Source organism: Hypomesus nipponensis, chromosome 16 (genome assembly GCF_054491055.1).
Source record: "Hypomesus nipponensis isolate SF chromosome 16, ASM5449105v1, whole genome shotgun sequence".
NCBI lineage: Eukaryota > Metazoa > Chordata > Actinopteri > Osmeriformes > Osmeridae > Hypomesus > Hypomesus nipponensis.
The window spans coordinates 4,591,841-4,610,000 of record NC_140376.1 but is presented as its reverse complement, the minus strand read 5'-3'; the positions used below and the strand labels follow the sequence as shown (position 1 = coordinate 4,610,000).

The 18,160-nt window shown below is 44.8% G+C and overlaps 1 protein-coding gene across 1 annotated transcript in view; it reads left to right on the top strand.

Moving 5' to 3' along the window:
- The window catches only part of naaladl2 (N-acetylated alpha-linked acidic dipeptidase like 2), a 93,727-nt gene that overhangs the window by 23,706 nt on the left and 51,861 nt on the right, over nt 1-18,160 (top strand). The window contains exon 5 of the mRNA XM_084675752.1: nt 2,953-3,106. Coding sequence (XP_084531878.1) covers nt 2,953-3,106 — 154 coding nt within the window. The remainder of the gene's footprint in view (nt 1-2,952; nt 3,107-18,160) is intronic.

Below are 18,160 nucleotides of genomic sequence, written 5' to 3'. Positions count from 1 at the left end.
CCAAACAATTGCTACGTTGATTTGATTAGACTTTGTACTACCTGATGTAGCGGCTCACGGTTCGGTCACTCATCACAGCCTCTCTAACACCTCAGTAATACACATTTGTCTCCTCCATTTTCTCTGTGATAATTCCGCTTACGAAGGCCGGCCACAATGTTGTTGTTTTTTTTGTGGCGGTCGACAACCTCCAAGAGGACAAAGCCTCGACCGGTCCGCACAAGAAAGTAGGAACCTTAAAGTCGAGCGCTCATGCACAGCGTGGATTTTGGCCTCCCCCTCTGTCCGTCTCCCGGGGCGCCAGTGAAATGTTGTTTTACTGTTTCATGTTTTGTTGTTACTGGCAGATTAGGGATCTGAAGCTCTTTCGTAACCACCTCAGTGAAGCTGTTTACCCTGGGAGTCTCTTTGAGCAGCTATTTGCATGGAGCACCTTGATTTAATCTGTTCCCCTCCCGACACACTGTTTAGATGTCTGTTTACTCAATATGCCCCCAATTGTTGGCTGTTTGTTTGTACCCAGAATCTCAATCATAATTTATTTGCTTTGTGTCGTCTCCGATTTTAACCGACAAGTGGCGTACTTTGGATGGATGAAGTAGGACATTCTGTTTGAGGTTTGTTGAAGATTTCTTTGTGTGTGTGTTTTGGAATACACAGCTGGTTATGTTACCTTGGTGACATGAAGTGATTATAAAACTGTACTGGTTAATGGTACTATTATTTTTTGATAGTTAAAATTGTTGTATTTTTTAAGTTGTGAAAGCATAGCTTAGCAAATTGGAGCCTGAATTCATTTCTGACATCAATTAGAGAGTCTGGACTAAAATAGATGGTTTTGCCTTCTCGTTCACGGACAGCTTTTAAGCCATTGACTGCAATCAATGACAGAACTTAGAACTTTAGAAGCAGGCTATCACTTGGAATTTCAACAGGTTCTAAGTGAACCATGGGATCAATTCATTTGATCAGTACTTGTTCCTGTGTATTGATACCGTTCTTTGTTAGGCAGTTCGCTGACGAAGCTAACCAAGATTGCCATAGTAACGATTCATCTTGCCATTTCAATGGGAAATACTGTCTGTTTAATTATATCTGTCGCTAGTATTGAAGCCTCAGGTCAGTAAACATGCCGTCCTTCAGATATGTTGCACACCTGCCCTCCGCCACTGTTCCCAGTGAAGGACAAGCTGTTGATTAAAAAGAAAAGAAGGTCCTTGACTTCCTGTCTCGTATACAATAAAACATACAGTACATTCTCGCTCATAAAGATCAAGGGCATCGCCTTGGAAACGCAATATTAAAGTCAAGCCCAGGAGTCACGCGGTGCTGGATGGAGTGAGTGGGCTTGTGTTGTGTTGCAGCTGCAACCTCCTTGAACGTGCAATCACCACAGTGGAGTTACGTAACATCAGATCGTTCTTCATGATGCTTCTAGTCTGAAAGCTCTTCAGGGTGGATAATCACATTGTTAACCCCTTTTAGGTCTGTCATGCTTGTACAGGACATGTAGGCTACTGAACCGTAAACGATGGGATTCCCCTGCTTAGTTACTTTTTCCCATCACAACAGGTAGCCTGTACCATAGATATAGATATGGGCCTGATAATAACCCATTGATTTGAATCAGGTGTGTTTGAGGAGGGAAACGTCTAAAACATGCAGGGCAGGGGGTCCCGAGGACCAGGATTGAGAACCACTGCCCTATGGTATGGTACCTCTGATTTAACTCGTTCTATGACTGTGCACGCAGTTAGCCCAACACACGATAGCATGGAACATACGGAGGGCCTATTTGACCTCTTGATCCGCTGTCAGAAGCTTGAATCGCTCAACTGCAGTGAATTGAAATAAAAGGAAGGTTTAGTCAAAAAGCTAATGAGGCGTCCTCAGCTGAGCATAGCAATGTGGCTAACCCAGTCTGGGAGCTGCCAGTCTGCCCGTGAGGCCAGGGAAGTGGGGAAGAGACGTGTGGCGAAGACACATGCTGCATTTAACAGGCTGCTTTTATCTGAAGTGGGTTTATCAGCACCTGGAGTGGGCTTTCAGAAATAAACCCTGCCGTTCCTCCACAGCTCCAGAGCCAAGGCTTCAAATGTATTTGAACGTCGTCAAGGACCAGAACCTAAAGCACAGTGCTAGATTATGTGTGTATATATATATATATATATATATATATATATATATATATATATATATATATATATATATATATATATATATATATATATAAAGCGTGAATAAGGCTACTCAACGACCCCAACATAGTTAAAAAACACTCAACTTTCAAATCTGATCATGTGTACGACAAAGAGGCATTTGTGACGTGTTGTGAGCCAGAATGTACTTTGTAATGCTTATTCATTTTTCATATCAAAGTGAAGCTGTAACTGTGATTTGACCTAGATGTACCTATTCCACCTCAGGCTCTGCACCTCAGGCTTAGCCCTGAATGTGTGTACCACTCTGAGGGGCCTCATTTACTAACATTGCAACTGCAGCTTAATCTGCGCCTTTGCGCAAATAGCGCACGGTGTATTTCTGCATTTTGCGTGTTATTTATCAAACCAGATCCTCGTCGGGCAATCAGCGCCTTACTTCGCCCTTTAGTGTTAATCAGCGCGCCGTTAAAAGACTGCATGTTACTGCCACCATGGGGGATTAGGGTAAAAGAAAAAGAAGGTTCAGCGAACAGGAGATAGAAATATTGGTCCACAAAGTTACAGCTAACATTAACATCCATCTCTTTGTGGCACACGCCCACTTTCCCTGATACCCTCCCAGCAGCAGTAATCTGCGTTTTCACCCAAGTGCGCTGCCTTTGTAAATACGTTTTTTATGTCTTTACCTGCTATTTGATGCCTGAAATGGGCTCACTTCTGCTAGTAAATGAGGCCCTGAGTGTGCTACCATCAACACCATGCATATGACTGCTTCTGTGTGTCTCCACAGCTCTCCCTCTTAGCGGACCTGGGTTTTGGGGGGGTTCTGGTCTACGTTGACCCCTGTGACAGCCCCTTGGACCAGAGTCAGCGACACACACAGGCATTTGGGGTCACCCTGAATCCAGGGGGTGACCCCTCAACCCCAGGGTACCCAAGTACAGGTGAGAAGAAGCCCTTATGTGGTCTGAATGTGTTTACGTTGCTTTCCGTGTCTTGGTTACAGGTTACTTCCTGTTTCGTCTGATGGGAGCATGCATCTTCCATGCGTCTTCTGAGGCTCTGAGCCAAAACACTGTAAACGTTTCTGTGCACATATCCTGGCTGTGGTTCGACTTGAGTTAAATGTTCTCCCCATGATGGTGGACCTCTTTACCCCCCACGTTTTGCTCATACTTCCTGTTTCTCGCTCTTTCTGGCCAATGGGGATTCCACTTCCTGACCTGTCTGACCAATGGGGACACGTCATTACTGCAAAAGTACCTTTGTCCTATTAAGAGTTCCAGAACCTTGGTGGCAGGACCCAGTAGGGGCTTGGAACAGATGTCTGGGCAGATGCTGGTGTGTGTGTGTGTGTGTGTGTGTTGATCTTTAGGTGTGTGGGTCTGCCTGTGTCTGTGTGTGTCTGTGTGTGTGGGGACAGATGCTGGTTGTCTGCTCTCTCACCAGTAACACTGGTAGTTGTGTCCCAGTGCACTCTCTGGAAGATGAGCACAAGATATGAAAGGACAGATCATAACTCACCCAAAAAGCCATGCTCCAATACTTCTAGTCCTGCAGCATAGGCACTGCAGTGCACATTACACCCTTTGATTGTTTCAGTTCATAACTTTATATAAAGACAGATATTTAGAACTTTTGTGCAATCATAATTCACTTCATAAATGTGTACATCATCAATTTGGCCTGTAGTTAAGAGTGGAAGGAAAGCTTAGCAAAGACCAGTGTAAAAAAAAAAAAAATATATATATATATATATATATATATATATATTAGTATACAAGACAAGTAGCCTAAATTATAGATGCCACGCTAATCAAATCCAAGATAGCTGTGTATGCTAGCACTACGAGTGTGCTTCTCAAATCCAAAAACATCCAGAAAAAAAAAAAAACAAGGTTACAAACCTTCTAAAACCCTCTGGGACCTTTGAGGAAACGTGTCTACCTGGTTTCTCAAAAGCGGTTTTCTCAAGAGTACTTTTGTCTTACGGGTAAATAGTCGGTGTTGTCATTCAGTAGTTGTGAATGACAGTTATTTTCCCCGGGTTTTGACTTCATTATTCATCCGCTCCCTGCGCTGGTTTTAATTGGTGCCTTCCTTGTAGCATTATCTATGCTTCATACAGCCACACTAAGGCCTGCTGGGACAGGCAACCAGCAACAAAGCTGTGTCTTCTAAAACATGCTGTTTTCTGTGGCCTCCCGCTCAATACAAGATATCTGCTGTGGTATGCTCAGAGGGATTGTGTGTTTCTCTGTGTGTGTGTGTTTGTTTGTGTGTGCGGGCATGAAAAGTGGAAAATTGAGATGCAAACTTTCAAAGACCCTATCAAGCAATACTGTTTGCTTAGATACCAGTAGCAGGTGTTCTGTGGCCTAGCTGGGCTCGCATCATACTGGACTGGAGTCTTTGTCCTCTGGGAAGCTTCAGCTCGGCTTTGATGGACATGGGATTGTTTTATTCTATGGTGTATATGTATGGCTGTTGGGTGGGCCTTTTACGTACTTCTGTCCCACAGAAAAAAATATCGATATTCTATGTGCTCTGCTTACTTGATGGCGTGTACTCCAACGTCCCCATGACAACTGACAACATGTTGGATATTCCATATGGACAATCTGTTTGTGTGCTCGGTTGAAGAAAAAAAAAACAGACATGTTGCAGGCAGACAATGTAAACCACTGTGTCGTCGTCATGCAAACATCCCTTTTTCACATGCGGGTGGTTAATTGATTTTTGAACGGAAGCTTCTTGTCTCGTGTCAGGCAGCAGACCCCGGAAGCAAAGCAATTTCCTCGTTAATTTTTATTTAGTCGCCATGTTATTTGTGTTGTTTGCCTTTGATGAATTTCCCTAGCTCTGTTTACTCAAATGATGACCGCCTCGGGGTCAAGACTGAGGAATGCCAAGCATCGAAGCTGAACCCATGTTGATAGATGACGGTCGCGGGCTGCGAGGAGAAGGTGTGAGGGGGCGGGGTGGTGGGTGTCCGCGATTGCATAACTGCATTAACCTTTAAAGTGAATCCCTCGCCCCCTCCCCCTCCCTGTCGTAAAGAAAGCGACGGCACGCGAACGGAGACGACTTCAAACCATTTTTACATGTTAATTCTTGCTCTCTGACAGGTGGATCTATTCACACTGAAAAGAATTGCCTCTCCTGGGTTATTTTGAAAACCTCGCCAAAGTCAAAAGAAGCCTTTGAATAGAAATGTAGTCATTTGCATATTGATTTAAACGCGCGGCGGCCGCAGGACGGATGTCGGAACCTTTAATGAACAAATGGTTGCCGCGAATGTCCTCGGTGGCGTGTCATTCACGAGTGTCACAACGCGGCGCGTGTCTCCCCCCGGCATGTGTCGGATGAGTCCTCTGGGCCACCATGGATGCTCCTTCCTCTCTCCAGTCCAGGATGTGACATCGAAACAGGATGGAGCAGGAGGGAATACAAATGTTCCATGTCCTTTGGGTTCTCCTCGGTCTTATTAGCACACGTGGCTCTGAAGGATTTTGTCACACCGTTCGTTTTCTTTATTTATCGAGCGCTGGAGGAAGGGAGAAGAGATGTATGTGTAAGTCCAGTTCTCTCAGGAGTTCAACCCGAGCATTAAACACAGTGCCGGAAGCAACGGTAATTAGCACATCAGCTGCAGAGGATCTCTCATAGGTTTAGAAATGTAAACTTCTGAGAAGAAGAAAAAAAAGAAGAAGGGTTTTAGGCAGATTTTTTTGTGTGAGGTTCATCGTTAAACATGTGAAACTTTCTTCTGTGGTTTTATACGACAGGAAGTTTGTACCCGCCCCCCCGCCAATGCACAGGTTTGTATCAAGCAGGGCACACATACACTACATTGTTTAGTGACACAGTGCTCTGGTGACACTTCAAGATTATTTCAAGGTTTTATGTGGTAAGTGGGGTGCAACATTATAAAGTCGCCCCTGCACTTTCTTCTTGAAGCAGTTTGCAAGCTTTGCTGTACCTAATTGCCTACTTTAAGAAACAACAATGCAGTGTCAAAGCTATCTCCATTTGCATCTGTGGGATAGGGTTGCATAATGCATTGAGGTTAAAGCTTTTAGAAGCTCTCCATTTGATTTATTAATGTCTCTTCAGAATAGAAAGTGCAGGGTTTTAAAAAGGAGAGCTAGCTAGGTAGATATCCCAGTTATGCACAGCTACAGTAGCTAGAAGCTAACCCAGGTCCACACAACTAGCTTAAGTGGCTAACCTGGGTCCTCAGAGCAAGCTGCCTCAGGTTAAATCTGAATCACCAAAAAGAAATAGGTCTATACCATTATGATGTCATCATCAATAACTTCACCTAAACGTTATCACTGAATGATTTTAAACCAAGCAACTTGTAATTAGGGATGTTTGCACATGCACTTTGTCTCGTTGGTTTTTGGCCACAGTGTCTATAGCCTATATCACAAAATCAAAACCATTGCAGACAAAACCATGCAGGGCTCGAAATGAACGTCATCCCGGGGGCGATGAGAAATATGTCTGGGACAGGTCAACACAGACTAGATGTCTGGGACAGTTCAACACAGACTAGATGTCTGGGACAGTTCAACACAGACTAGATCTGGGACAGTTCAACACAGACTAGATGTCTGGGACAGTTCAACACAGACTAGATCTGGGACAGTTCAACACAGACTAGATGTCTGAGACAGTTCAACACAGACTAGATCTGGGACAGTTCAACACAGACTAGATGTCTGGGACAGTTCAACACAGACTCAATGTCTGGGACAGTTCAACACAGACTAGATGTCTGGGACAGTTCAACACAGACTAGATGTCTGGGACAGTTCAACACAGACTAGATGTCTGGGACAGTTCAACACAGACTAGATGTCTGGGACAGTTCAACACAGACTAGATGTCTGAGACAGTTCAACACAGACTCGATGTCTGGAACAGTTCAACACAGACTCAATGTCTGGGACAGTTCAACACAGACCAGATGTTTGGGACAGTTCAACACAGACTAGATGTCTGGGACAGTTCAACACAGACTAGATGTCTGAGACAGTTCAACACAGACTCAATGTCTGGGACAGTTCAACACAGACTAGATCTGGGACAGTTCAACACAGACTCAATGTCTGGGACAGTTCAACACAGACTCGATGTCTGGGACAGTTCAACACAGACTCGATGTCTGGGACAGTTCAACACAGACTCGATGTCTGGGACAGTTCAACACAGACTCGATGTCTGGGACAGTTCAACACAGACTAGATGTCTGGAACAGTTCAACACAGACTAGATGTCTTTGACATCTCAACACAGACTTTGGGACGATAGACCATAACAATATTGTTTATGTCGTCACATTGAAATTCAGACATTGATTTGAGCCCCAGGACTGTATGGATTACTTCAATAATGTTGCAAATAACTTAGACCCATGTCAGAATGTCAAAATGCAAAAACACAATCATTTACATTTTGGGACAGGTCAAGTTCAGTTTGGGATGGTTCATTTTGCACTTTGGGGCGGTACTGCGACAGTGAGGAAAAAAAGTTGTTGGTCCTAAATGATTTCTAAACTGTGTACATAGATTCTTGCGTTTTTATCCATCTGATAAATGCATGTTTTGGAGGCCATTTTTTTATGTTGGCGCCTTCATACATTTCCCTCCAGATGTGGAGACCTCACTTTTAACCCTATCATCTTCAACTCTACATGGCAAGCTGTTTAACCATCATTAGTGTGTTCACCTTCATTTTTCATTTCACATCCTACCCCCATTTACAACGGCAAAGCCTACTAGAGCTCATTTACTGCACCGGTGTAACCCTGTGTATTTAAATCACAGGGGGTGGTTTATATTGAACCACCAACCAACAGTTTAGCATTTTAACCTTGGTATAAACTGGTATTCCCTACAATGTTACCTCCATTCTAGCGTTAATCCAACTGAACATCAAATGTGTAGTCGAGCCTTAAATTGCCTTCCAAATCCTAGCCCGCTCACAGCTCGCCGGCTATTGAAGCAATAATAGACATGCAAATAGCACACTCTCGCCGTGTGCATTCTGTCAGGGATAGACCGGCGGACGGCGTGGAGCTCAGTCAATAACATTATGGAAATGTCGGCGGATCTCCTCGTCGCCCTGTTTGGGTTTCATAACAACACAGTCAGAATTATTATGAGGACGACAAGCAAGTTAGGGAAGTGACATCGACAACGCCACAGCCACCCACGCGCCCCGTGCTTGTATTGTCACAGTCGGCTTCGCTCTGCAACTGTGTCGTGGGAGGTTATCATTACGTTCTCTGCAGCTCTATTTCTGTCTCCTAGATCTCTCTCTCTCCCCCCCCTACATTTTCTTTATAAATCTACCCATGAAACAGCAACTGGAATGGGTTTCAATGAAGAAAAAAATCTTATGAAGCCGACACACCTACCCAGTTTGAGCTTATGTAGAAACAGACTGTACATTCAAAACAAATAGCTTCATCCGAGACTAATTAATCAAGGCACAAACAACATAATGACTTGATCTTTCCAATGAAAGGAAGCAATAATAGAGATGAATAGCAGTAAGTAGAACGTGTTTACTTAATTGCGTTTGATAATCATTGCCGCTCTCCAGACAGTTGTTGTCGTATCGGAAAAGGTACACTGACAATGTCTTTGTCTCAGACAGCCGTCCAATGGGGAGGTAGAAACATCTGGGCCGGTCTGAGCAGGTATGCCCTGGAGGGGAGCAGGAATAGCTTGGCATGGAAAGCTTCCTCCACAGTTGGTACTGCTCGCTGCACATTTTTCGATTGTTGTTCCAGTTAGTTTTTTTTAAATCTTAGTTATACAACAGGATCAGAAAAATATAGTAAATGAACTGTTGATACATGTCGTGTGCTTGTTTTCCTCCTGCGAGGAGGAACGTTGGAGGGGTGAACATAATCCTCCCAGTATTTACCACCAGTATCCACTTCTCTTCCTTCCAATTAAGCCGTTATTCCCCCTCTGTCTCCCCCCCATCCCCCCCCCCCCCCACGCCTCTGGCCATTGGCCGCCGTACTTCCTCAGAGACGTGACCATAGTTTAACCCTGGCAATTGGAGAATTGTTTTACCAGACAAGGATTTGTTGTAACTTCCCTCACGGTGTGTGGACAGGGTTTATATGAGTGTGAGAAATAAGGAGGGGGGTGGGGGGGGTGGGGGGGGGGGATCTCAGATTCTCTTTGTCTTTGACTGGAGAGGGGCAGGAGGACTGGCTGGTTAAGGCGTGTGTGTGTGTGTGTGTGTGTGTGGTGGTTGCTGGAGGCAGCAGACAGCCTCATTGTGCCCTTCTCACATGGCGCGCCACAAACAGATATGCTAAAGCATCAGCCCCTGTTGTCAAAGACCTCCAAGGGACAGCGGCCATGGTCATCGTAGTCTGATACAGTTTAGCACCTCAGCGTCAGAGCAGGTCAGAGTTCTCAGGGCCAGGGGCTGTTGTGAAGGAGATGAGGCTTGCTTTATGAGCCCGGGCCGGGCCGTGCTGGCTAGGGCCAAGTCGACAGGGCCAATAAGGGCCGGGCTCCAGGCCGGCAAGCCCTGAGGCAGAGGGGGCCGGCCACACTGTGTTAGCCTTCAACACCAAGCCACAGTGTGTTTGCCTTCAACACCAAGCCCACAGTGTTAGTAAAGCCTGAAGGGTTTGGAGCAGAGTGCAGAGATACTCTGGGAAACCTATCAATGACACTCTGGCCGGGTAGTTCCAGTGTGATTGTAGGATCGCGGGATCTGAGGACCTTTCTGGGGAAAGAAATCACGTCGAACCACACGGAAAACCTGTCATCATAGTCAAGTAGGTTTCCTCTGCTGTCAAGGAGGATGTACATGGATACCTTGGAGTCACAAGCTGTTAGTTTGTTCAGTGGGACTTGCCAAACCCAAAATGGAGCATTTTGACTGGTGATCCACTCTTATATAGTACAACACGCCCTGCTTCCAACCAGTATTTTACGTTTCTTTGTTTAGGTATGTCTATCAAACATTGTTTTTCTCCAACACCCACCTCTGAATATAATCTGCACATACTGCAGATCTGCCCTGTGGTTCTCATCTCTACTGAGGCGGAAGGATGTTTGGAGTTCTGACCTTTTCATCACCACAACCATGACCTGAATTACACTCAACACCCTTTAGTCCTGTGTTCAATGATAGTAACATGCCTGGCTACCTTCTCTCCTAGACCTAGGGAACTGACCTTTGCCAAGTCAAGCTGTCTATTCTTCAGGACCCTTCCCATCTGAGACAAACACCTAAAAATGGTGGGCCACAACCATCTCATAGCTTTCGTCACGGATTGTTGATAACTCCTTAGCTGCAATAGAAAAAGTGGGAATATGGGGGAGTCAAATGGCTGAGCAGTTAGGGAATCGGGCTATTAATCAGAAGGTTGCCGGATCAATTCCCGGCCATGCCCAATGACGTGTCCTTGGGCAATACACTTCATTCTACTTGCCTCAGGGGAAATGTCCCTGTACTTACTGTAAGTCGCTCTGGATAAGAGTGTCTGCTAAATGACTAAATGTAAATGTAATGTGTGTGTGTGTGTGGACCAGTGTGTCATGTGCCATTTACTAGGATAAAGGAGCGTTCCCTGGTCCTTGTAGAATACTCAAAGCAGCGCACTGAACCTTCGCTTTTTTCTTCTACCTAATTATACAATATTTTATCTGTGTTACTTCATTGATCTTTTGTTCATTTACCCAGATCACTTCCAGTTAGAGGGAGTAGGGGTGCACCCCCATGCATCCGCTCCTTCTGTACCTTAAACCCCCTCTAGGAGTATGCTTGTATTGAATACCCGTCGCACAGGCAATCCTCAGTGGTGTCACTGAATAGCCAACCAATCCTCTGAAGTGTCACTACGTAGTCAGCCAATCCTCAATGGTGTCACTACGTAGTCAGCCAATCCTCAATGGTGTCACTGCATAATCAGCCAACCCTCAATGGTGTCACTGCATAGTCAGCCAATCCTCAATGGTGTCACTACCTAGCCAGCCAATCCTCAGAGGTGTAACTGACAATACATATTCTAGCCCATTAAAAGCCCATATCACCATAACGATTCCCTCACAGAAGATAAAAAGAAATACTTTGAAATAAATTCTGCCACAACTAGGTCATTAGATAAGCATTCAACAAATACAATTTGAATTACTGAATAGTAACCCAGTAGATGGATATGCTTCTAATATGTACAGTAATATACAAAAAAAAAAATTGACAGCTTTCTGTCTCGAGCAACTCATTGTTGCTGGAGACAGTGACACTGTTCAGACCTTAGCGGTGATATTTATGTGCGTGGATTCGACGCTTTTAATGGTTCTTTGCTACCCCAAACAGAGAGCCCTCGAGGGGGGTGGGGGGATCATTAAGCTATCATTAAAACCACATCATCATTAAGAGAGGATTTGCAAATCCCCAGCTCTGCTTCCTCGCTCGCATCACACGTGCATCAAAACACAATAAAAGTCAATTAAAAAACAATGTCGTTTAACGACCCCTATGGAGGACCCAGCAGTCGCCTCTAGCACAGGTGGGGTTTTTTGAGAGCGTGGCGTCGGCCGAACTTTCGAAGGAGCCATTTTGGGTCTGGCGTCCGGGCGGTTTGACAGAGCGCTGACGCACCCGTGTGGAGGCGGTCTCCCGCCTTGGGACTCTCTTCCACGCCAGTTCATTGGAATCAGTCGGTCGGTCTGGGCACCTCTGCTCACTCTTCCTGTTTGTCTCCCTCTCTCGACGTGCACGCGCGCTCTCACGCCTCCTCACGTCATCCCATGATGGGACAACGACACATATAGAGTCACACGCATAGATATATCACACCAGCTCAGAGATACGAACAACACACGACACACGCGTGACCCCAGTGACCCAGTGTGATGCGTTTCTGACATGAGAGGGTTCTGTATCAGATATGTTATCTGAGTGTGCAGATGAGGACCTGCGCCAAGCAGAGTGTGTGCATCCAGGGATATCCAGTTATCAGGGACGGCTATATATGAGTACACATGATGATGGCACCTGTTGTTACTCTTGCCTGAGTCTCTGAGCTCCGCAGTGGTGATTGAACTGACTCTTGAGGTAAACACACCATACGCAAGCAGTAACACATGTACACCCACATGCACCACGCGTTATTTTATTAACCTCAACCAATCCGGTTTTGTCCTTGATATGACTCTTTACATATCGCTAGGCAACCACTCTGCGGGGTCAGATCCCCACGCTCTGAACCTGTGCGCCCCCTCCTCCTCCCCCCAGAGGAAACTCATTAGCAGATAAAGGCTGAAAATCCGTCTCTGTTAGAGAGAGCTCGATATGTCACCGTTCCCCACACAGTCTGGAAGAGCTGGAGTTGTCTATGTGTGGGCTAGGACTGGTGCGAGCAGTCGAAGAGAGGGAGGAGGACCGAGAGAGGGAAAGAGAAAGGTAAGGGAGGGAGACAGAGAGAAGGAGAGAGAGTGAGGGAAGGACAGAGAGAGGAAGGGGGTGGGAGAGAGAGTGGAAGGGAGACAGAGAGAGGGAAAGAGAAAGATAAGTGAGGGAGACAGAGAGAAGGAGAGAGAGTGAGGGAAGGACAGAGAGAAAAAGTGGGAGGGAGAGAGTGTGGGAGGGAGAGAGAGAGAGGGAAAGAGAAAGATAAGTGAGGGAGACAGAGAGAAGGAGAGAGAGTGAGGGAAGGACAGAGAGAAAAAGTGGGAGGGAGAGAGTGTGGGAGGGAGAGAGAGAGAGGGAAAGAGAAAAGTAAGGGAGGGAGACAGAGAGAAGGAGAGAGAGTGAGGGAAAGACAGAGAGAAAAAGTGGGAGGGAGAGAGAGAGAGGGAAAGAGAAAGAGAAAGGTAAGGGATGGAGACAGAGAGAAGGAGAGAGAGTGAGGGGTGGACAGAGAGAAAAAGTGAGAGGGAGAGAATGTGGGAGGAGAGAGAGGGGGAGGGAGAAAAGGAGGGAGAAAGGGAGGGAAGGAAAGAGAGGGAGAAGAGAGGTGGAATAGAGGGAGCATGGTGCCTCTAGCCTTTCTGATTAGTTTTAATGCAGTCTTTTTCCCACCTTTGATCACACTCTCTCAGCCAGGATATATTCATCCACTTCTCAGGCAGGGATGGTGGGACTGACTCTCTCTCTCCCTCTCTTTCTCTCTCTCTCCTTCTCTCCCCCCCCCGAATGGCCATTAGAGGTTTCAGTTAGATTTCTAGGGAGCCATCATGTTGTGGTAATTTTTGTATTTGTGCCATTCTCTTTTTTAGACAAACAGGATGTGAGGAAATGGCGAAATAGCTTGCTGTCTTCCTTCTGGACTGGCTGCGTATGTTCTTTCAGACAACTCTCACCATGTTCTAGGTTGTTAGAGATCGGAAGTTGTTTACTCCCCGTCTCCTCCATTTCTTTTTATAGATATCCTGTCAAATTATACAATAGAAGGACAACTGTCACTGTGTCCTTTCCAAATTGAGTTTATTTGGTCGTCTAGTTCCCGCTAAAGGGAAGCCTACCTGTTTCGAGTGGAACAGGAATTCAAGACTATCACGTTAACAATGCTTCGCAAGAAAATGTGCCACCGACGCTCTGTTTCAGGGTCACTCTACATCTTTCATGCGATGGCTACTGTACCACTTCCCAACAGCACGGCGCCAGCTCATTGTTTGATAGTCAAAGTTGAAGGGTACGGTTTCGGTAAAAAACAATCTTGGTTCCGCTGCACCTGGAAAACATAATTGACTTCAAATCGGTTGACGTTTGCTGACGACTTTAGATTTCATATTCTTTGTTTGGATATTGAAGTCGACATGTATCTTGCACCCAGTGTTAAATCACTGCTGGTTACGCTAGGCACACAACAGAGGCTGCTGTTGCAATACACATACCGACTCTGACAGGATAAACCATGTTGCATACTGCCTGCTTGGCAGGAAATCACAACCCACATCTGCTAAAGCATTTCTTAGCAGTATGTAGTTCCCACAAGACACAGGTGTGTACAGCTCACAGTATACTTTAGATTCTGACAGGAAACGAGCAGGGACCTCCAACACACACACACACACACACACAAACACACACACACTACCCAATGTCCTAGAGGTGAGGATCTCTAGACATTGCTGAGGTACTTTATATTACAGTCCAGTAATAAAAGGATTGCTGTGGAGGTTGGTGGGCAATTGATTGGTGCAGTTCTTGCTTGACGGCTCACCAGACCGGTCAGGGCTAGGATTTTGTTTGTGAGTTTGACGGACACTACCCTCGACCACGTGGCTGGCCTTTCTGCCTCTCGTTAAGTCTGCAAGCTACCTATGAACTATTTCAGCTGCACACAGACTGGATGTGATACGGCACAGCCGGTACACTCTTTACGCAATATATATCTTTCTTTTTTTTTTTTTTTTTTTTTTTTTTTTTTTTATCCATCACATATGCATATTATGTGCATACATTACAAGGATATCACGTGAGCCTGATTGCTCGTGATGCTTAATGTTAATCATCCTGGAGGAGTGGCCATTGTTTTGAAGAAAAGTGCACCCAGGATGCTTCACTGTCCATCCGCTGCATGAAGAGCGTTCAGGTGTCGCTAAAGAAAAGGAGCATCCTTCCAAACGTGCCTCCTCTACTGAGACTTAATGAAGTGCAGTGTCTACACGTCGGCTTGAAAGGCCCTCAGACCCCGTGTGCGAAAGGCTTGTTTGTAATTGAAGGTGGCAGCATGGAACAGGCGTGGAAATCAACCTTTTCTAACCAAGAGCAGAGGACGAGCCCCACCTATCCATTTCAAAGACCCTGAAGACATGAAAGGAGGCTTTGAGTTGAAAAGGTGAACTGGATTAGCGAGAATCAAAGGCAGGCCACTCAGACGGTTTCTTGGCATAAGATTAGTATTGTACTTATGGTAATTAATTGCGGCATTTTGCAACCTGTTTACTTGGAAATCATTGTTTGTGGCTATTTGAATAGGGATGGCGAACTCTCGTGAGTCCAAACTAAATGTCGAATACAGTAAACAACTGTCAGACAGCTAATGCTTTGGCAAGCATCCCCAGCTCACGACAGTTATCTACTTTATACAAAATAAAAACGGAAACACCAGAAACTTTTCTCATTCTCCGAACTACCTGTTACAAGGACAGATCTAAGCTTGTCTCCTTCAGTTCCCTCAGTGTAGGTCAATACAGCTCTTTGCCTCATGGGTTATTTAAGCACATCAGAGGCTGGGATGTGCAAGTAAAACATCCTCAGGGGGTTCTAGAGGAAGCGTATTGACTAGACTTGGATTCAAAAGAACCTCAGAGAAGTGTATGCGGAGCCTGGTCCATGGCCGGCTGGACTTTGTCCTGAAACTCCTTAAGCCCAGCTGGGTTCTGTCACTCTTCAGTACGTGACCTATGTAGGATGACCAATGAGCTGGACTTAAAAGACTTCCAGATCATTTCCTATTAGTGATGGCTGACCAATCAGTAATAGGCCTTAATTGGCTAGCATGTATTATGTGCAACAAGCCTATGTGAGGTACAGTTCACCACTGTTACCAGAACAATAACGTTTTATATTGTTCATATTTGTTGAGTTTATATATATATATTTTTTTTTTCCTTCACTCCCAGTGGTTTTAGAAGTCAATTGTGTGTGGGATAGTGGGAGACAGGGATACACGGAGAGAGAGGGGGGGCAGTTCTATGGGCTTATGTGAAGCCCTTTGTGACATTGCTTGTACAAAGGGCTACACAAATACATTTGATTTGATTTGAGGGAGTGAGAAAAAGGGAAAGAGAGAGAGAGAAGTTTGAGGTGGAAGGTAAGGAGCTGAGAAAATGTAGGATAATCACAATGTTGTGACACTGGTCACAACGTCTGAGGTGCAACTCGTAATTTACAGTTTTTTTTCCAATTACTTAAGCACAATTTTGAAAACAGGGCTCACTTTTTCAAAAACCAACACACGATTCATACAACCAGACACACAAGTAGCAAAAGAACAATCTTTTGCCAAATGAAACACTTCATTCAAAACTATACAATCATTTATAAAAACTAAATTCTGTCACCGTATGCCAAACACATGGTTCATAAAATGTGATTGTTTGAACCAATTACACACTGTTGAGCATAATTTTAAACCCTTTTACACTTTATTATTATTTTTGTAATGATATAACCTGCTTGATTTTGTCTGAGATATTTTTTACCGTCGAGTACGTAGAAGTACATGAATATGTTGACCAAACACAACACCCAAGACAGCTGCACACTGAAGACAATATTTACTGTATTTCTCCACATTGTCTGTGTAAAGGTTGCATTTTGTGCAGAAAATCTGAACATATGTCAAATCGAATACTGTATAGTAGGCTACATATTGTAAACACAGAAAATACATTTGTGGTGACAAATTAAAGTATTCAACAAATGAAATACAGTAGTACATTGTTTCTATCATGGACTGCAGTGAATGGGTACAAAAAAGGTTGGGTTGAACTCTCTGTCCAGCCTCTCTCAATGTTGCCCCATGGTTCACAACATGGTCAACCAATGTCGTTCGAATTTCATATAGATACTGTAAATTTGGCCCTATTCTTCCACGGCCTCCAGGTCTACCTCCCCCTCCTCCTAACACTCTTCCTCCACGGGCTCCCCCTCTCATCCTCCCTCTTCCTCTTCCTGCATCATTGCCTTCCATTTTTGATGAGGACAGGTACACTGACCTGTTGCCTTTTTGTAGTGCTTACACCTGATTGGTATGTTACAATCATGCACTTTAGTGCTTGTACACCTGACAACCGTGTTTGATCCATTCGTTCGCGTGTGGCATTTTACAAGGCAGTGTCTTGAAAAGGCACTGTGTAGTATTCTGCAAATAGTGTGAGGCTGAGAATGTGCTTAAAGTTGTCCAAATCTAGGCTGCTGTTTTGCTCCTTGTGTCAGGTTTCACTAACTGTGTGTTATTTGAAAATATTGTGTCTTAGCAATCAGAAAAAATAGAGTTCTTCAGTTGGCACAACCACACCACGCGACAGGAACGGTTGCTACGAGAGAAATCAAATTATCATACTTAATGATGCCTAATGAAGCTTGTCCCCGAATAACCGTAAGTCACTCTTCCTGAGCAAATTAAGGAGACGTCAATGTCCAAATAGACTCCAATCTTCATTTGTTAATTTTCACATTCAGCTATTAAAGCAGTGATTAGTCCGAATAATCTCCCCCCGAGTGCGCATAACCTTGAACTGTTTCTCCTTCTCCTTGAGTGGGCGACTCATTATCTGCCATTGTGAACCAGCGCCGGCACGAGTCCTTCTAAAACCATTCAGAACTGAGAGGGCTTTTATTTGTAGCTTGATAACCGCTTAAATAATCAACGGTTGGAAAAACTCTACGTAGAGGAAAAGTTGATCTTGAAAACACAATCAGCTGGAGTGGGCGCATTTTTTAAAATTATTTTTTACAGACATTTTTTGACGGGGAACGAAAACTTGCGCTGTCACATCAGTGAAGCGTGATGACTGGTTGGGCAGGGTAGGTGTTTACGGGATCGTTCCAACTGAAATGTGTTCCTCAAGCAGGATTAGGCTCTCCGTTTTCCTCCTCTAATGAGGCCAAACCGACCGAGCGTTTCCTCTCTGTCGAAATCCCTATTGGCTGCTCGAACCATTTTTTCCTATTTAAAATCCTCCTGCCTATTAACATTCAGTACACGAGTGGTTAGCGGTTAGCAAGCTTAGATTTGGCTTTAGAGAGACTTGAAAGAGAGACGGAAAGGAAATATAGAGAGGGAGAGAAAATGAGTTTTTTTCTGGGAGGGTGGGCACAGAAAGCAAGTGAGAAATAAGAGAGATTGAGATATATTGCTTAGTAGTCAGGTAGAACGTTAGTAGGGTTAAAGTTCACACGCTGACTGGGTCATGGCTTTGTCCATAATTAAGTCGTTACTGTGACAGAGGAAAACCGATGCCTTCGTCTACATGACGGTTTACCAACACGCT